Source organism: Periplaneta americana, unplaced genomic scaffold (genome assembly GCF_040183065.1).
Source record: "Periplaneta americana isolate PAMFEO1 unplaced genomic scaffold, P.americana_PAMFEO1_priV1 scaffold_22, whole genome shotgun sequence".
Classification (NCBI taxonomy): domain Eukaryota; kingdom Metazoa; phylum Arthropoda; class Insecta; order Blattodea; family Blattidae; genus Periplaneta; species Periplaneta americana.
This window is the reverse complement of record NW_027185503.1, coordinates 991190-1010590: the sequence shown is the minus strand read 5'-3', so window position 1 is coordinate 1010590 and position 19401 is coordinate 991190. Positions and strand designations below refer to the sequence as shown.

At 36.1% G+C, this 19401-nt stretch overlaps 1 protein-coding gene across 13 annotated transcripts in view; it reads right to left on the bottom strand.

The window, feature by feature from the left end:
* The window catches only part of LOC138693817 (DNA mismatch repair protein Mlh1-like), a 94819-nt gene that overhangs the window by 30377 nt on the left and 45041 nt on the right, over positions 1-19401 (bottom strand). For all 13 annotated transcript variants that reach the window (XR_011330492.1, XR_011330490.1, XR_011330493.1 and 10 more), the window contains 2 exons: positions 5571-5767; positions 1123-1281 (listed from right to left, as the gene is read on the bottom strand). Coding sequence is in view for 3 of the 13 variants with exons in the window: in XM_069817630.1 (XP_069673731.1) it covers positions 5660-5767 (108 nt within the window). In the remaining 10 variants the exon portion in view is untranslated. The remainder of the gene's footprint in view (positions 1-1122; positions 1282-5570; positions 5768-19401) is intronic.

Genomic DNA, 19401 nt, shown 5'->3' with positions numbered 1-19401 from the left:
AGCACTAATAAAACATAGCTAAAACTTCTTATCTAGGTGTGTCTTACGAGGTATAATCTTTCTGCTTACCTTTAACAGTGTGGAAAAGAATGTGCATTTTGCTTAGAAATCCGGGCTTTAGTAATAAGCAGATAACGTGAACCTTAATGCTGTGATGAAACAACGGCTGGGCTGCTCCTTTGAGATTGAATATTACCAACAATATCAGGGTGCTGCCAGTGCTGTCATGGTAATTTTTTTCTTGGTCATACGCCCCACCCTTGGTTTCTCCCTTGAACTATATTCTACTCTCCTCTCTCTATCTCTCAGACTGTCATTTAATGATTGTTTAATATTAAAGAAGAAGTAAAGAAATTGTTTTGCTTTACATTTTAATTGTACAAGATATAAAGAATACACCATGTAGCCCCACCATAGATGCACACTTGTCTCATGAATCTTGGAGTGTGTATTTGCAGCACTTCTTGTTTTTCAACCATAATTTTATATAATTGTGGATTCCAGTGCTGCAGAGGTGGACGATTTTTGTTTATGAACATCAAACAAAATACATTAGGAACAGCAAGAGATGATCTAAGATCTGTACAGATCTCCGTGTACAAAACTTAGGCACCCATATGCTGTATGGCTCCATACAGATAAAATTTTTTTTTCCCCATACGATTAAATAAAAAAATTGTGGGTTTCCATATGATGTATCGCCTCCATGATGCTGGATGCTGCTCTTTCTTCTGAAAACATTTGCATCAACAAAATGTCTTCTACACCTAAATCTTCATATAATGCCACAATATGTAGCCTTTCTTCCATTTCCTTATGAAGGAGAAACATATACAATTAAGATGACTTAACAATAACAATAAACAAATGAGCGCGAATGTTATTGATGACTCAGCGGATTTGGAGGTATTTTCTATTCATGATGAAGCTGCTGTCATTACAAAAAAAATGTATTTTGATTGTTTTCAATTTCTATTTTATACAGATGTAATAGTAAATAATTGTATATTATTATTAACCTGGTATATTTGACATAAAAATCTTCATGGCAATACTAATTACGTTTCAGACGAAAGCATAACATGTTCAAAAAATATTTGGAATACAAAAATATTCACAAACCATAATAAGTCTCCACAAGAGGTTGATGAATTTCACTGATCCGAGCAATTCCTTCAAACAGTAGAGTCAACGTATCAGCATAGATAACACTAGCTCGCTTATTAGAAGGGTTCGTCTCCAAGGCAACTAGCAGATTCTGATGAGAGCTGTTTCTTGAAGCTACAAATAAAAAAGGTAAGTGCTACAATTGTACAAAATGTATAAGCATAACATATTTCTTAGTTTGCTTTCCACCTCAGAAAATATGTTACTTCAAAAGAGATGCAATTCCACCGAAAAAGTACAGAAAACACCTTTAATACACAGTATATACACACCTAAGAACAGGCCAAACATTCTATGTCTATGTCGATAAGTGTGAGCTAGTAAATGTTCTTAACCCATTTATGCCCAGGTGGGTCGTTTTCGACCCATTGATTAAAATTATTTTCCACGCGAATTATTCTAGGCAACACTACGTATCTACTTTTCTTAGATGCACAAAGGTACAATGCACTTGTGAAACACGCGGGAAACCAACAAACCACGTCATTATTGCGCGGGAACTTGCCGAATAAATATGACGCAACTACCGTCTGCCTTGGAGAAGAAAAAGTGAGTAAAAACTCTGTTCAATCCGTGAATTTTATTAACCATCAGTGTTTCCTGCCAAGAAGATACAGGAGAATATGTATCTTGTATGTTTTTGTCAATATTTACGCTATTTGCTGTACAGTAGGGCTTAGAATTTAGTGTGGGTCGACAACGACCCACTAAGCACTTATTCAAGAATTACCTTTCACATAGCTTTTCATTATGAAATCATTTTGTTTTCTTATTATTTTCCTTTGAGCGATGTTTTTACGAACAACTACCTCAATAGAAGTTTGTGTAAGGATTAGGAGTGCTTTTGGGAATGATAATTCTTATGGCACTTCTCAGAATATCTCAGGCTTATTACCGCTTTCGTTTACAACATTGTTTTATTTGTGTAATGTTATATCTCACTGCTTGGGATGCACTCTGGATAGTCTTTGACGAACTAAGTAGTTCATAATTCTCGGCACTAGCGGCACCTATGAGAGAGAGAGCCGAGTGTGAATAACAATCAGAATGACCCCGTTTTGTCTTTTCATTCTCTTCATGAGAGTCCCCTACTGGCCCCATCTGAAAACTGAGATCCTTCATTACAGTTTCCATAATCATAAGTATTCCCTGTTATCAGACTCACTGGTCTGACAGTAATCTAAATTCTAGGATAGTTGAAGAGATCTGATTCTTCCGAAATTCCAAAATACGGGGCAGATGTATTGATTGATCTACCTGAGGATAATGGATGCAAATTCTGGAGATGAAGATTGCAAGGACTCCGACTGAGCTCAACTACAAGCCACAGCAGAGTTAGTGACAGAGCTACCAGTCATTGTTCAGCCTTATAATGAGGAAAGGGGCACCGATATTAGAAAAGATTCAGATCTTATCAGCAATGAAATTGAGAATTCCCCACCACCGACACGTAGAATAAAGTGAGAAAGAAATAAAGGTGAACATCATGTCTAACGAACATGAAGCAGCCCCTTTACAAGAAGAGGAAATCAAAGTTCGTCTGCCTTGTTTTTCGTAAATATAACTGCAATATGAGTGGAGTACATACTTCTGTTATACGTGGAAAAAATGGCACATACCATTACTTTCGTGGTTATTAGATGTGTGCATGAACAATGCTTGGCTTCTCAGTCAGTCGATCATATGGAAAGTCTTTGGATGCATTCGCCTTCGGCCACGAAATAACGCAAGCCTAAAATATGACACTTCTCCAAAGAGTGGAAGACGAGTTCGTTTCTTCGATACCATCAAAGAACACCGGAGAAAGGATCACTGTTGGCACTATAGCCCAACAACAAAAACGGCGATACAAGATTTGTGGCAATGTAAAAGAATGTCAGAGGTGCACCATATCATGAGTAGGTCTAAGGACTTATGTCATGTATTTTTAGTAGGTTATTTTACGACGCTGTACCAACATCTCATGTTATTTAGTGTCTGAATGAGATGAAGGTGATAATACCGGTGAAAAGTGTCCAGGGTCCAGCACCGATAGTTACCCAGCATTTGCTCATATTGGGTTGAGGGAAAAACCCGGAAAAAACCTCAACCAGGTAATTTGCCCCGACCGGGATTCGAACCCGGGCAACCTGGTTTCGCGGCCAGACGCGCCAACCGTTACTCCACAGGTGTGGGCCTTATGTCATGTACCATAATTTATTGTGGGTTTCAAATTATTTATTTCTTCAAGTACAAGGTTTCCTTTCAGATTTGTGAATGTAAAATACATGTGAATGTAGCTCTCAGGGAAATTATAATTATTATTCAATAAATATTTAAAAAAATAGTATGCGGTTTTAATATGGTAATGATTTGTTTATACATTACTTTTAAATTTAACAAGTTGCATACTACGCAAATGCATAAATAAAACAAGAAATCATCAAAACATTATAATGAACAAATTCTCGAGGAAGTGCCTAGTGAGTCGTTATCGACCCATCCCATAAATTTTTACCGAAGTAACAAAATCAATATTTTCATAGTTCCTCATGCTTACAACGTCCCTCTGACTCACTTAATATGATATGTGAAACAAAAATTAAAAAAAAAAATAATCTGGGCATAAATGGGTTAATATGCAGAATCAAAATATAGTAGCATCTTGCAGAATTGCGCTCAGTTAATGTTTTCTCAATAGAACACTTTTTAATATACAAATACACAAAATATCTTATCTCTCAACACGACATTTTTTGGTTGAAGTTTATATACAGTCAACTCCGGACCAGCATATTTCGTTCACTATATCCGAGGTTCACTAAAACCGAAGTCTGTTTTTATACTACAGACATTGCTATACACACAGGATAGATTACGTTCAATGTAATTAATAATGTTCACTTTTTTATAGTCATTAGGCAGTAGGTACTGACTGACTTAGCACCCCCTTCCATTAATCAGGAAGGTATGTTTACTGAGTACGCGGCCTTGGTAATTCCTTCAGTTCATTTTTACAAAGATACGGGAGGAAGGGTTGACAACAGCTGTAATCCTGCTTGTACTTACCCTTTGGTCATCACTCTACTCCCTTTTACGAAAGAAAACAGTTTCTCTTCCACTCATTAATAACCTCTTTTAAAGGAGTCAAAACTGAACTGAACATTAGTTCTAGTGTAAAAAAATTCACCTCAAAACAGGCTTATTATCCTACCAAATTATTCAGTTTTAACAAATTTATTGTACGTACAAAAACACTCGTTGCGAACTTTTCATTTGTAATTTCTTGTCCATTTATTTAATAAGAATAATATTTTTAACTGCTAAAATGACAATAATATTTTTCTTTTACTGTGAAATTTTATGAACACAACTCTCAACAACTGCGCATCAAACCAAAAAAATTTACCAGTAATTACTGATGAAAGGGTAGCATCAGTGTGATATTGAAGAAGTTTAACAACCAGTTCTCTCATGTGTACCTATGCTAAAACAATACGGTATATGTCCATGGTAATTGCAAATAATATCTAAAAATAATTCAACAACCGGTTTATCTGAACTGGTGCGAACCGGCTGAATATCACCACTGGGTAGCATGACGTTAGTCATTGTCAATGTTCTGACACCAACCCAGACCTGTTCACCAGATGTTCCAGTTCTGATACTCAAATGAGCATGAATGTGATGTATAGGTAAGAGGTAAGAGAGTCCCTTTATAACCTGTCTTGATAACATAATTTTAAACTTGAGTGGTTTTTAGCACAAATGCGTAGGCCTATTATATTCGCCAATTTTTTTTTCTGGATTTTTGGATAAAAAAATTGGTGTGCGCATTATATTCGATGGCGTAAATACGGTATTTTCGCGTTCTTACATTTCATGGCAAACCTAATTTCGAGCAAAATTGAATTAGGACGTATAAATGAAGTTTTGTACCTCTCAGGGCTCAAAATACGATAAGTGCGAAAAACGTATAACTGAAATGAATTAACATGAAAAGTAGAAGAATTTTGCCGGAACTTAAGAAAAAAAGTATATGTTAGAAAATGTATAAGTGAGAAATGCACAAATGAAGTTTTACTGTATTTGTACCTCGCATTGCATATTTTTTTTAAATTCTGAATCTAATTTTATTTACTCATACTCTCAAAATATATAAAACATCTCAATATAATTCTAACTGCAGCTTCTTTGGTGCTTTGCAAATGTACATCCCAATTTCGTATTTGACTCAAATATAATTAAATTCATAAGACTTAGCCAGATCTCTTTATGTGAGAGATGTCCGAGCTAAAGCTCAGAAATACTAAAGCATAAATAAAATTATCCTACCAAAACATTATTTTTGAAGATAAACATATTAGAATAGAAAACAAAGACAGAAAAATTGAAGTAAGAACTGCATGATTTTGTAATATTACCTTTGAACATAGGTACAATGAGAACTTAATCAGACCTTCATCTTGCATTCCAAGAAGAGGATAGATCTTAAAAAATCTCTCTACTGATGCTAATTCTTCAGCACGCACTGCTTCGTCAAATTTCTGTGTAACGACAGCCCCAAGCTGGGTTGCAGCTTCATGCAGTAGTGAAAATGAGTTCGTAACACTTGTGCAATCTAGAACAGAAAATCAATTCAATTACCAACTGCACAAATATTTCCCTCAAATGCCACCACATTGTCTTTCGACATTCTCTTGGCAGTGGATTATGCATAACCCACTTCTGGAAGGCAGAGTGACACTGCTCCAATGATATTGTGTGGTTGTGCAGTGCCAGGAGAGATCTTAAATCTAGACTAACCTAGATCATGGACGAACACAAGTACAGTTCCCTTTAAGGAAAAGTTCCTGTGCTCTAACCAGAATCGAACTTGGAACCTCATGAACTGTGGCCAGAAACTCTGAGGCAGATCACAGCACAAATATAAAATAAGTTATATAATTTTACATTTATGTAGGTTCTAAATGATTTACTTTGATTATAAATAATTAATGTAATGATTAACATGTAAACGAAAAGAGATAATGCAATTGCATCATCCTGTCTACATATGTATAATCCTGATTAAAGTTCCTGTAGTCAATGAATTCGCGGATTTTATGGCTTGTTTTCTTTTAACCTAGAGAATATACCACACACATAAGTTCAGAACCCAATTTATGCAAACTCGGTTGTATAACATACCCACATTTAAGAAAAGAATCCTTGGAGAATTTTAGGCTGCACAACTAGAATTATTTTTAAAAATGTAGAATTTCCCCAATACTCTCCCCTCTTTTATGATTATCTCTTATATTTAGTGGAAGCCCCACTTAAGGAAATAAAGAAAACAAGGTCCCCAATGATTCATTAAATAGAGGTTGTACTTTATTTAAAGGTATGTGCTACTGATTTTTACGACTTCCACAATTTTTATATGATTTCAATTAAGTTTTAATCACAAATTTCTTTCCTTTAAGATTAGATGATGTTGTTGAAATTTTAAGAATTTTTGGTTTCTAAATTTGATCCATAAAAAATTAAATAGACAAATTCATATCTTACCAATAAATTAGATTACACATGAAAGAATAAAGATTTGTTTCTAGTTTCATGGCTTGACATCTAGATGAAGAGTAATCAGACTGTGTATTCGAGTTTTGTATTTATTTGTGGTTCCGAATAAACAAATTATCTTGAATTTTTTAAAAGTTTTTTCTTAAGGTCATGCATTGGCTGTATTTTTCAAGCAACATAAAAATAAAATAAAAATGTCCCTGGAATACAGTGTTTAAAATATGTACTAAAAATGCCACTGCATTATCTTACTTAGTTTTTTATAAGTCTGAATTCCTAGATTGAAAAATGCAAAAAAATATTATATCCCAGAAACTGCGTTTAAAGGTTAGATGGCCTGGTTAGCTTACGGCCCTTTAAAAGAATTAATATTTAGGTCACCTACAATTCGAATAATGAAACGAAACTTTGCACAAATATTTATCATAGACCATATGAGTTTTTGGTGGGAAAATTTAAAAATGGTAAAAATTGAAATATTTCATCAGAACTCAGTAGGGCATACCCTTAATTGAGAAATATTCTTCCTTTTGCAATATTTACAGTAGATGGGCTATATACTGGATGTATTAATTATAACTGAAAGTCCATTTATGTGCAAAAACAGAGCAACATTTTTTCAATGTCATGTTCAATAGTCCAATAGTTGGTTACCTGCTTATTCAGGTGTCTACCGAAGATGTGAAACAAAAATTAGTTACATTTTAGTTACGTACTACAACTTATCAATTATTCATAAGCACAATGAAAAAACATTAAACACGTTTTATTTAACTAATGATTTATCATCAGACTTTTTTTTTCTTTTTGTTAAGTTTATTTATATACGCTTTAACATTCGTGGTCATCTCGCGTGTTTTAGTATCTGTGGGTATATAAGTAAGCCCCTTTTACTATTCCTGTTTCTATTGTTGTGTTGTAGATAGTTTGTGTGTAGGTAACCGACTCAAATTTTCGATTAATGTTTATGATATTGGTGACTGAGCTGGTGATGAATCATGGTATGCAAGTTTTCAATCCGGCCTTTGTGACTAAGTGAAACCGTGAAAAACACCAGTCAGATTGGTCGGCCATGGGGTTTGAACCTGGGATCTCCTGAATGCGAGTCTCAAATGCTACTACCTGAGCCAACTCGTTCGGTAACATCAGACTTGTTCCACAAGTCATCTGATCTTCAGTTCAATGGACGAGCAGCCAACTTTTCTCCCAGCCTTCTAGACTAAATCAGACTTACATATGTAATCACTAACTATCGACCACTGTAACAGAGGCAGTTGTGACAACATTAAATAAGTGAAGCAGAATAATAATATGCGTAATTTCGTTATTGACGACTATTCAAGTCTTTTAAATTCGTTACTTTCGTTACCAATTGCTTAAATAGTTATTTTTAGTTACTCTTGTTAGCAGTAGATGGCCTGTTATTTTTGGACCTATCTGAACACAATGGTATTTTTAAGAATGATGAAAACTCTTATCAAAACTTTCTTTGAAAGAAAAGTAAAGTCAGGTCATATGTCAGAGTTTAACAAGTGAAAGAAGCCTGTCCCTGACTGAATGAGATATCTCCAGATATGGAGGGTAGCTGTGAATATATTGAATAAGTAGTCGCGGACAGCCGATGAGGGGTGGTCCTCCAGCTTGAGGGTTGGGCGAAGGGCTAACAACCCATCACCGTAAAAAACAGCTTGTTACGAATCCTTCAAATAAGCCTCAGAATGGGACTGATTCTCTGACACGACCACAGCAAAGGAATAGGTTTTGAGATTTGGTACTTGGAATGTTACAAGTCTATATAGAACAGGAGGGGTAACATTAGTAGCAAAAGAACTAGCTAGATATAGAATAGACTTTGTGGGAGTACAGGAGGTTAGGTTCGATGGGAATGGCATAACAGAAATAGGAGATTACTTGTTGTATTATGGGGAAGGAAACGATAATCACCAATTAGGAACAGGATTCTTTACTCATAAAAGAATAAAATCAGCAGTAAAAAAGGTCGAATTTATCAGTGATAGATTATCGTATTTAGTACTTAAGGGTAGATGGTGCGATATCGTAGTTATAAACGCTCATGCCCCTACAGAAGAGAAATACGACCATATAAAGGATAGCTTCTATGAGGAATAAGATGCTTAGGAAAATATTTGGGGCTAAGAGGGATGAAGTTACAGGAGAATGGAGAAAGTTACACAACGCAGAACTGCACGCATTGTATTCTTCACCTGACATAATTAGGAACATTAAATCCAGACGTTTGAGATGGGCAGGGCATGTAGCACGTATGGGCGAATCCAGAAATGCATATAGAGTGTTAGTTGAGAGGCCGGAGGGGAAAAGACCTTTAGGGAGACCGAGACGTAGGTGGGAGGATAATATTAAAATGGATTTGAGGGAGGTGGGATATGATGATAGAGACTGGATTAATCTTACTCAGGATAGGGACCAATGGCGGGCTTATGTGAGGGCGGCAATGAACCTTCGGGTTCCTTAAAAGCCAGTAAGTAAGTAAGTAAGTTCATTTAAGAGTTCCAGAAATTTACATTTTAAATTTTCATACTAGGACCCTATTGTATTACGTACAAAAGCAAATAAAGTGTGAATTACGAAACAGAAAAAAAATTCTATCATTTTAATTACGTGGCAATGAAACAACATGCGAATCTGCAATACATATTCAGGAGGTACACACATTCCTTCGTACCTGTCGTCTCGCTTCACTTACCTTTCTTCCCACCACAATCTGAACACACGCTCTCGCCATGAAACAATACTAACAATACCATCCCATCGCACCTCCTCATACTCATCCTCTTTCACAATAGCCCTGCCAAGACTTTGGAATTCGTTACCTGCTAGCATCAGGGACTGTCGAAATAAAATTCAATTCAAACGCAAACTTACTAGGCACTTGGTCAGTAATTGAGACTCGTTCAGACATGGTTTCTTGTAAATAGTTCTTTTAATCTACCACAAAATATCTCAATATCCGGTAATTTCATCACTATAGAATTTTGTTATTGTAGGTTTAATTTGTAATTTAGTAAATACAAAAATATTCTTTGTTCTTAACTTCTATGATAAAATGTCTAGCTTTCATTAATCAGGTATTCTTGTCGTACTTTAATTTTTATTGTAATTGTAATTGTAAATTTAATATTAATTGTAATCTTATTGTTCATGTTATAGTTGTAATCCCCTGGTAGAGGGGCAGAGAAGGCCTGACGGCCTTATCTCTACCAGGTTAAATAAATAAATCTAATCTAATCTAAATCTAATAATTTAGACAAAATATAATTTGAGTGAGCATTAATTTATTGTCCAAAATTAAACTTGATTCTTACATTTAAAGCTGTGCACATAATGCTAGGCCCTAATAGACAACAGGAACAAAACAATTACTCTGATCCTCCAGGTTTCAAGCAGAGAAGTGTGTTAGCTCAAAATAAACTTCATGGAAAGCGGCAGCGGCAGTGGAAAGAAAGAATGATGCTGAAATGGATCAGGAAGAGGAAAAGGTTGAAAAGAAACTGCCTTCTGAAGGAATGGTGAATGGGAGAAGAGTTCGGGTCAGAAGAAGACATTAAGATATATGAATCATATGCGGAGACAGAAAGGAAGACAAAAAATAGAAAAGATTGGAGAATGTTGGGTTTGCAGTGAAAGATCTGCCCTTGGGCAGAACGCTATGAATGAATTGTTTGTTATGCAAGTCCAGTTTTCAGGTAAAGCTCCTATGAAGCAGACTTCAATAATTTCAAGGAAAAAATTGTTCCGAGGTCGGGTATCAATCCTGGGACCTCTGGTGGAACATACCAGCGTTCCAGCAACTGAGCTACCCAGAAACTCCATCCGACACCGTTTCAATTTTTCCCCTTATATCCACACAACTCGAGTCTGAAAAGACGCCAGAGACCCACATCGAGTGTACACAAACTCTGTGCAATTCAGAATTGTGGTTTTCTGTTAAGGTACCTACAGTAACGTATATAGGCCTATTATGCAAGTCTAGTTTTTCAGGTAAAGTTCCCTGTGAAACAGACTGAATAATTTCAAGGGAAAAATTGTTCCGGGGCTGAGTATCGAATTGTTATTGCATAGGAGTGCATCTGTTAGACGAATTCTTTCCATAGCCTAATATAAGAAAAAACTGTATTTGAGGTGGATGAAATGGAAACATACTTCTGCCAGTGCTCATCGTGATTTGTCATAATTATTTGCCGCTTTGGCGAAGATTTCCCAAAGCTCGATTTGGCGAGACGAGCATTGAGGGACTTCCGCCGATTTTAGCAAGACTTCTGACTTCTGTTGCATTCAAATAATTATAAAATACGATAATTTGGTCCAGGGAGGATCTGTTTTTGGTGCAAAGATAATTCGTTTGGCATGTTTCTTAATTGAAATTAACCTAAGTGGGTCAGTGTCTATTTCAAAACCAGCGGAAGTCCCTCAGCGATCGTTTAACCCTCGACTTATGTATGTGAATGCTGAACTTGTAAAATCATTTGTTAACCTATTCACGTAGACGCAATAAATGAAAATAATCATAACCTTAAAACTTACAGACATGTGTATTCTAGTTTCTATTATAGGTGGAATAGCTTTTTTAATAGACTAATCGATACAGATATTACAGACATCTACAATTACAATTACCAATTACACAAAAACTTTTCAGGCTATCCAAATTGAACTAGACATCATTCTGGTAATAGGCATATATAATGCACCGTATAACTATGTGTCTTGGATCTTTTGGGAACACCATTTTGATCTGACAACATCCAAATCTATAATAATCCTGGGAGATTTCAATCTTAAACAATCTCTGCAGATACTCGGGCCTTTCGAAAATACAAATTTTTACAATACTTTGAACTCATAACCTCAACTTAGCAAATGAAGATACTCCTAGTAGATTAGGACTTCCACATCAAGAGAATAGTTCCCCAGATTTGACATTTACTACTACCCCTAACGACTTGGAGCATTTCACCTGATACGAAGGGTAGTGATCATTTTATAGTACAGATTCAGATTGCTCAAATGCCATGGACTAAATACCAACAATGACATGGATATAGGAAAATTCAAATTAATCCGCAAATGCTTCAAGAGAAACTAGATTTACCCAGACATCACCTGATAGCCCAAGAGAAGGATATGACGAAATTCCTTGCTATATTCAAACAGATATTGGATAAACATACTAGTGCTCCATCTTCCCCAACCAAGGAAAACTTCAGAGCTCGAATGAAACCACCCTGGTGGAACAAAGAGATTATGATGCATACAAATAACAGAAAGATAGTATGTAAACAATTTATGAAGCATAAAATACTTTCCAATTTTATTAAATATAAGCAAAGCAACGCCAGGGTTAAACAAAGCATCAAACAAACCAAAACCAGATCATGAAAAACGTACGCTTCCATCGTATAGAGTCCATACTACAGAACATCCATATGATAAAACGTCTGTAAGATCAAAATGTCCATACGGTGAAAATGTCCATGTACTGAATGTCCATATGACAGAAAGCCCATATGATAAAACGTCCGTACGGTCAAAATGTCCATAGTGTTAAACGTCCATAATGTATGAATTGAATAGAACACAATCAATTTTATTCTGTAACTCGCACAAATAAGTTATTAATCATCGGAAACCAGAGCCCCACTTTTAAGATGGTAACCAATACTTTTAAGGTATATGAGAATTTTCTCCATTTTCTTTGTACCTGTTGTAGTTTCTCACAATTTGGAGAATTTGTTTTTGATTCGTCAAATACGTTTCATTCACCGGCTCTTTAATTTGTGTATGCCCCTCCTCTTGCTTGCAATATTTGTGCCCAAATTTAATTTTCTTCGCTCTTTAGGCACGTATAAATTGCCAAATGGATGAATAATGTACAGCCACGACTGTGCCAGCCTTCTATCGCATTGTTTGTGTGCTGCATGATTCGAGATGTCTCCCTTGCACTGTGAACAACTGTGCAAACCACTGGGGCGCACACTTAAAAGTCCCATCACAAATTAACATATTACACTGAGACAGAACCCTTAGGGAATCATCATAAGAAAATATTAAAACTCTATTTTCGTCATCCTGGCCTGAGCTAAACAACAGAAACTGTTGACCCCTTGCCGCATGGTCATAAGGAGCTGTTATGACTAAATCATTCAGTGCTGTTGGATTGAGAGGCCGCTCATGGATTTGTGTACGGTTTATCATTCTTTTCAAACTTCTGCACTCAAGCATCTTTTATGCTACCTCCTCCACAGGAGAACCGAGAGTTGCTACCAAAACAGTTGATGGAGTTTCATTTGGCATCACTCTTGCTCTTGCCTTAACACGGTTCAAGATGCACTTTACTTCTATACCTGCTTCATCAGCACTATGTAAATGCTTATCTGTGCCATCCTGCAAAACCCAAATGTTATCTAGCTTGCTGTTAGTTATTATTGCAGCATTACAAATTTTCCTTTATCTGCATCACCAATATAGTTTTGTCCTATCTCTATTAAAGTCGTGATGTTGGTACAGGTACCCACGAAAAGAAGGAAGTGGCTTACCCTTCTGTGATGGAGATAGTGTATATTATAGAACTATGGACATTATGACTCTGGACATCAGAGTGAAGTGGACATTATAAAACTATAGACATTTTGACTCTGGACGATTTAACACGGACATTATTCCATGGACATTTTGAGGTATGGACATTATGTCTGGTAACCAAACGTACTGTTCCCAACTAACACAGCACACTCCGATATCACATATATGGCAGAGAATTCACTGGTTCACCAACAGATTTAACAGCTCCTTCAATATAATTCATCGTAATACCGACATGCAAGAGGAATTCCTAAAACTAGTTACACCAGATGACGTTCCACCGCTTGTCTCCCTCCAGGAAGAGAGATTGAATCTTAATGTTTCAAATGAATTGATAGAACCGATATCGTACAACGAAGTAGTCACTGTGATTCAAAAGAAAAAAAAAAACACCTCTCAAGGACCAGATATAACATATACCATCTTAAACTATCTATCACATCACTTCCTGCAAGGCTTGACTAATTGTTACAATACTATCCTCAATACAGGCAATATTCCGATCCCATAGCAGCAGTTCTTTGCGATACCAATTCAGAAACCAAAAACAACAGGAGTAGACAGTAACCACTATAGACCCATCATGCTAAGTAATACCACCAGAAAATACATTAAATACTCGTCTATACATTACATTGAACGAATTAGGAAGTGGCCCCAATGATTTACATACTACTCACATACTCTACTCACAATCTTTACAGAAATTAGAATGTAGAAATCTTCTCACTATTCGTGAGCTGCCACAAGGGACAAAGAGTACTTAACCATATAAATGTTTACAAGTTCAGTGAACCATTAATTTTGTTTTGACGATGAAACTCCTACAAGTACATAGCTGCAAATACAGCTGTAGCATGGATCAGGAAGAAAAATCTCCACTTAATCGCAATTGATGTATCCAAAGCATATGATAATGTTAACTTACAACTTCTAGTTCCCGCATTAGAATACTTCAACATTCCACAAAAGTTAAATCAATTAATCATTAACCTTATGTGTAACAGGAAAATCAGTTTCCATCCAAGATACCAAAATACTAGTAACCGAATTTCTAACTCTGGTTTATTACAAGGATCATCTCTTAGCCCCATTTTATTTACAATATATACTCATACTCTGTTCCAGTTAAGCCTTCAGATAGCCAGACTTACAATGTTTGCTGACGACATTTTTATAACAGCCCGGATACCATTAAGAAATAATACAATAGCTTTGCACTTACTACAAGATGACATAACCACTATCTGCACCGCAATCCAAGATATTGGCCTACAAATTAATCACAGAAAATCTCAACATATAATAATTTCTAAAAATCATAAGAGACACCCTAATGTAAACAGCTTTAAAATATCCAACCAAGTCATCCTCATACAACTTACTTACTTACTGGCTTTTAAGGAACCCGAAGGTTCATTGCCGCCCTCACATAAGCCCGCCATTGGTCCCTATCCTGAGCAAGATTAATCCAGTCTCTATCATCATATCCCACCTCCCTCAAATCCATTTTAATATTATCCTCCCACCTACGTCTCGGTCTCCCTAAAGGTCTTTTTCCCTCCGGCCTCCCAACTAACACTCTATATGCATTTCTGCATTCGCCCATACGTGCTACATACCCTGCCCATCTCAAACGTCTGGATTTAATGTTCCTAATTATGTCAGGTGAAGAATACAATGCGTTCAGTTCTGCGTTGTGTAACTTTCTCCATTCTCCTGTAACTTCATCCCTCTTAGCCCCAAATATTTTCCTAAGCACCTTATTCTCAAACATCCTTAATCTCTGTTCCTCTCTCAAAGTGAGAGTCCAAGTTTCACAACCATAGAGAACAACCGGTAATATAACTGTTTTATAAATTCTAACTTTCAGATTTTTCGACAGGAGACTGGATGATAAAAGTTTCTCAACCGAATAATAACAGGCATTTCCCATATTTATTCTGTGTTTAATTTCCTCCCGAGTATCATTTATGTTTATTACTCTTGCTCCCAGATATTTGAACTTCTCCACCTCTTCAAAAGATAAATTTCCAATTTTTATACTGTATTTCCATTTCGTACAATATTCTGGTCACGAGACATAATCATATACTTTGTATTTTCGGGATTTACTTCCAAACCTATCTCTTTACTTGCTTCCAGTAAAACTCCTGTGTTTTCCCTAATCGTTTGTGTATTTTCTCCTAACATATTCACGTCATCCGCATATACAAGCAGCTGATGTAACCCGTTCAATTCCAAACCCTCTCTGTTATCCTGGACTTTCCTAATGGCATACTCTAGAGCAAAGTTAAAAAGTAAAGGTGATAGTGCATCTCCTTGCTTTAGCCCACAGTGAATTGGAAACGCATCTGACAGAAACTGACCTATACGAACTCTGCTATATGTTTCACTGAGACACATTTTAATTAATCGAACTAGTTTCTTGGGAATACCAAATTCAATAAGAATATCATATAAAACTTCCCTCTTAACCGAGTCATATGCCTTTTTGAAATCTATGAATAACTGATGCACTGTACCCCTTTTTTTTTTTTTCGTTGTTGGTAACTCTATAGCATCTATTATTAGATGCTTTATGGTTGTGCTAACAGATGGAGTTACTTGTCAACATTGTGACGCTGAAACGTGTGTTCAGGTTACTGCCCAGCGACAGTCCTGACGTATTTTTTTATTGTAATGATTGGTTAATTTATATTAACCCGGCACACTCACTATCACACTCACATTCATACAAATTTCCAGACTCTAGACACCCAGGGAATTCCTCTTCTTCAAGAAAAATTCACCGAGAGCCTAGCCCGGGAATCGAATCCGGGACCTCCTGATCTGGAAGCCAGCATGCTGACCAACAGACCACGGAGGCAGTCACTGTACCCTTATACTCCCATTTTTTCTCCATTACCTGTCGAATACAAAATATCTGGTCAATAGTTGATCTATTATGCCTAAAACCATATTGATGATCCCCAATAATTTCATCTACATATGGAGTTACTCTTCTCAAAAGAATATTGAACAAAATTTTGTACGACGCCAACAAAAGTGATATTCCTCGATAGTTACTGCAGTTAGTCTTGTCCCCCTTCTTAAAGATAGGTACGATAATGGACTCCTTCCATTGTTCTGGTACAATTTCCTTTTCCCAAATAGCAAGTACAAGTTTATAAATTTCGTTAGATAATGCGCTTCCACCCTCTTGTATTAATTCTGCTGGAATATGATCGATACCTGGAGACTTATAATTTTTCAGTGTGGGTTCGGGTATAAATGGCTCAGCAGTTTGTATTTCAATTTCGTCCCGATCATTTCTATTTGGCCTATGTATATTTAGTAGTTGTCCAAAATAGTTTTTCCATCTGTTCAGTATTGAATGAGCGTCTGCAAGCAAGTCGCCAATCTCATCCTTGATCACGTTTACCCTTGCCTGATATCCATTCTTGAATTCCCTTATGCCCTTCAATAAATCTCTAATGCTTTTATTTTTACTATTTGTTTCTACCTCATTCAGTTTTTCCTTCAAGTATTCTCTTTTTTTATTCCTAAGCGTACGATTTGCTTCCCGTCTTGTATTGAAATAATTATCTCTATTCGCCTCAACTGGATCCTGTAAGAATTTCAATTTTGCCTGTTTCCTTCTTTCTACTACCATGAAACCACGGTTTCTTTTTCTTAGTTTCATAATAACCTATGCTTTGTTCAGCTGCAATTTTAATATTATCTCGGATATTTTCCCACATGCTATTCACATCTAACTCTTCCTCAACATCATCAGAACTTGCTAATACGGCAAACCTATTTGAAATTTCGACGTGATAATGTTGCTTAGTTTCCTCGTCCTTTAATTTCGGAATATTGAATCTTCTAATATTAACTTGTTGCTCTACTCGCTTGGCTACTGATAGTCTTTCTCTTAGTTCTCCAATTACCAAATAATGGTCAGAATTACAGTCTGCCCCCCTGAAAGTTCGAATGTCTACTATACTAGTGTGTCTTCTTTTATCTATCAAGATGTGATCTATCTGGTTATGTGTCAATCCATCTGGAGAAGTCCAAGTATATTTATGTATATCCTTATGGGGGAATGTTGTACTTTTAACAATTAAATTTTTTGATGTGGCAAAGTTGACTAACCTAACTCCATTGTCATTACTAGATATGTGTAGGCTCTTTTTTCCAATAGTCGGTTTAAAAATATCCTCCCGTACTACTTTAGCATTGAAATCCCCCAATAAAATTTTCATGTGATATCTATGTAACTGATCAAAAGTGTGTTCCAATTCCTCATAGAAGCTACCCTTTATATGGTCGTCTTTCTCTTCTGTAGGGGCGTGAGCATTTATAACTACAATATCGCACCATCTACCCTTAAGTACTAAATACGATAACTTATCACTGATAAATTCGACCTTTTTTACTGCTGATTTTATTCTTTTATGAATAAAGAATCCTGTTCCTAATTGGTGATTATCCTCATACAACAAAGTATAAAAATGTTGGGGATTATCATGGAATCTAACCTCAAGATGAATGAACATTTCTCTACTATTAACCTCAAATTTCAGCAGAAAGTGAAATTATTCAAATGCATTGTGCATAGGAAGTGGGGGTGTCACTCAAACCAATTGCAATGTTTATATAACATCATCTTCCGCAGTGTAACAGAGTACGCATTACCAATATCAATAAACAAACAAATCACAAACAGGATGGAGACCTTACACTACCAAGTGGCGAAGAAAATAATTGGTGTGAGTGGAAAACCAAACAAAAAAACATACACTTCAAGAAATAGCACATGTCCTGCTTTACATCCAACAACAAATTATGGCACATAAATTTTTTAATTCGATTTTAAACAATTGTTCGGCACTGTTAGACAATAAAATGAAAAATTGATGACCCTGCACACTCATAACCCTCACAATATCGACCTGACTCTCCCTACAGTGTATCACCTCTTTCAAGAATATACTCAAAGTCTCTCATACCAAATATTTCCGAGGTATCTTATATATTGTGTCCCTTACAAAATATTGATGGCCCCAATTCAGCACGACCTAGTGTCCTTCCAGAAGGGAGAGGTTCAGTCACCACAGCTATTTCAAGAATGGATTGCAATGAGAAGCAACAGAACCTGAATGTAGTTATTATATTCACTGATGGTTCAAAAACAAAAACAGGCGTTGGAGTTGCATAGCTCAGTTCGACTGATAACACTCATGGCAAATTGAAACTCCTCCAACAGTTCTAGTTATACAGCTGAACTCTCAGCCATCCGTCAAGCTCTTATTCCTTTAATAAACAATAAAAATAATCACATAATAATGGCCTCGAATTCTAAAAGTGTACTAAGCAGAATTACCAACAGTGATATGCACACAAAACAAACATGGCTAGAAATTAACATCAAGCAAACCATATTTAAAGTGAATCGAGGGAACTTGCTCAAATTAATCTGGATACCAGGACATGCTGAATAAAGAGAAACGAGATGGTGGATGGTCTTGCAAAGGACGCAATAAACATGTCGAATAACAACGTATTAAATACCACCTTACAGGATCTTACACAGAACAAAATCCGACAAACTCTGGTACACCATAACATACAAAGTCGCCCATGGTATTGTGATTATAAAGGACACCGCTCCTTCATCACCTTTATCAGTGCTGTAAAACTAAGATGCAGCCATATGCCTTACTACTTACACAAGATTGGTCTTTCAAATTCGCCTTTGTGTACATGTCAACAAGAACAAGGAGACATTAATCACATATTCTTTCAGTGTGGACGATTTAAACAAGCCATCGACAAATTAACAATACAACTTGGAAATATTTTAGGATATGGTCCATGGAAACCACCAGGAATGCTATTTGAAACAATAGGAAGACTATTATATCAACACATGAAAACATGTAAAATGAAAATTTAATCACACATCCCAGTATTGATGGCATAACCATACATTGCAATAACTGAATAAATGTCAAGACCAAAGGACGCCAAAATCTTCAAACAAAGAGGATATGACGTCCAAAAAGAAGACGAAGAAGAAAATTTTCC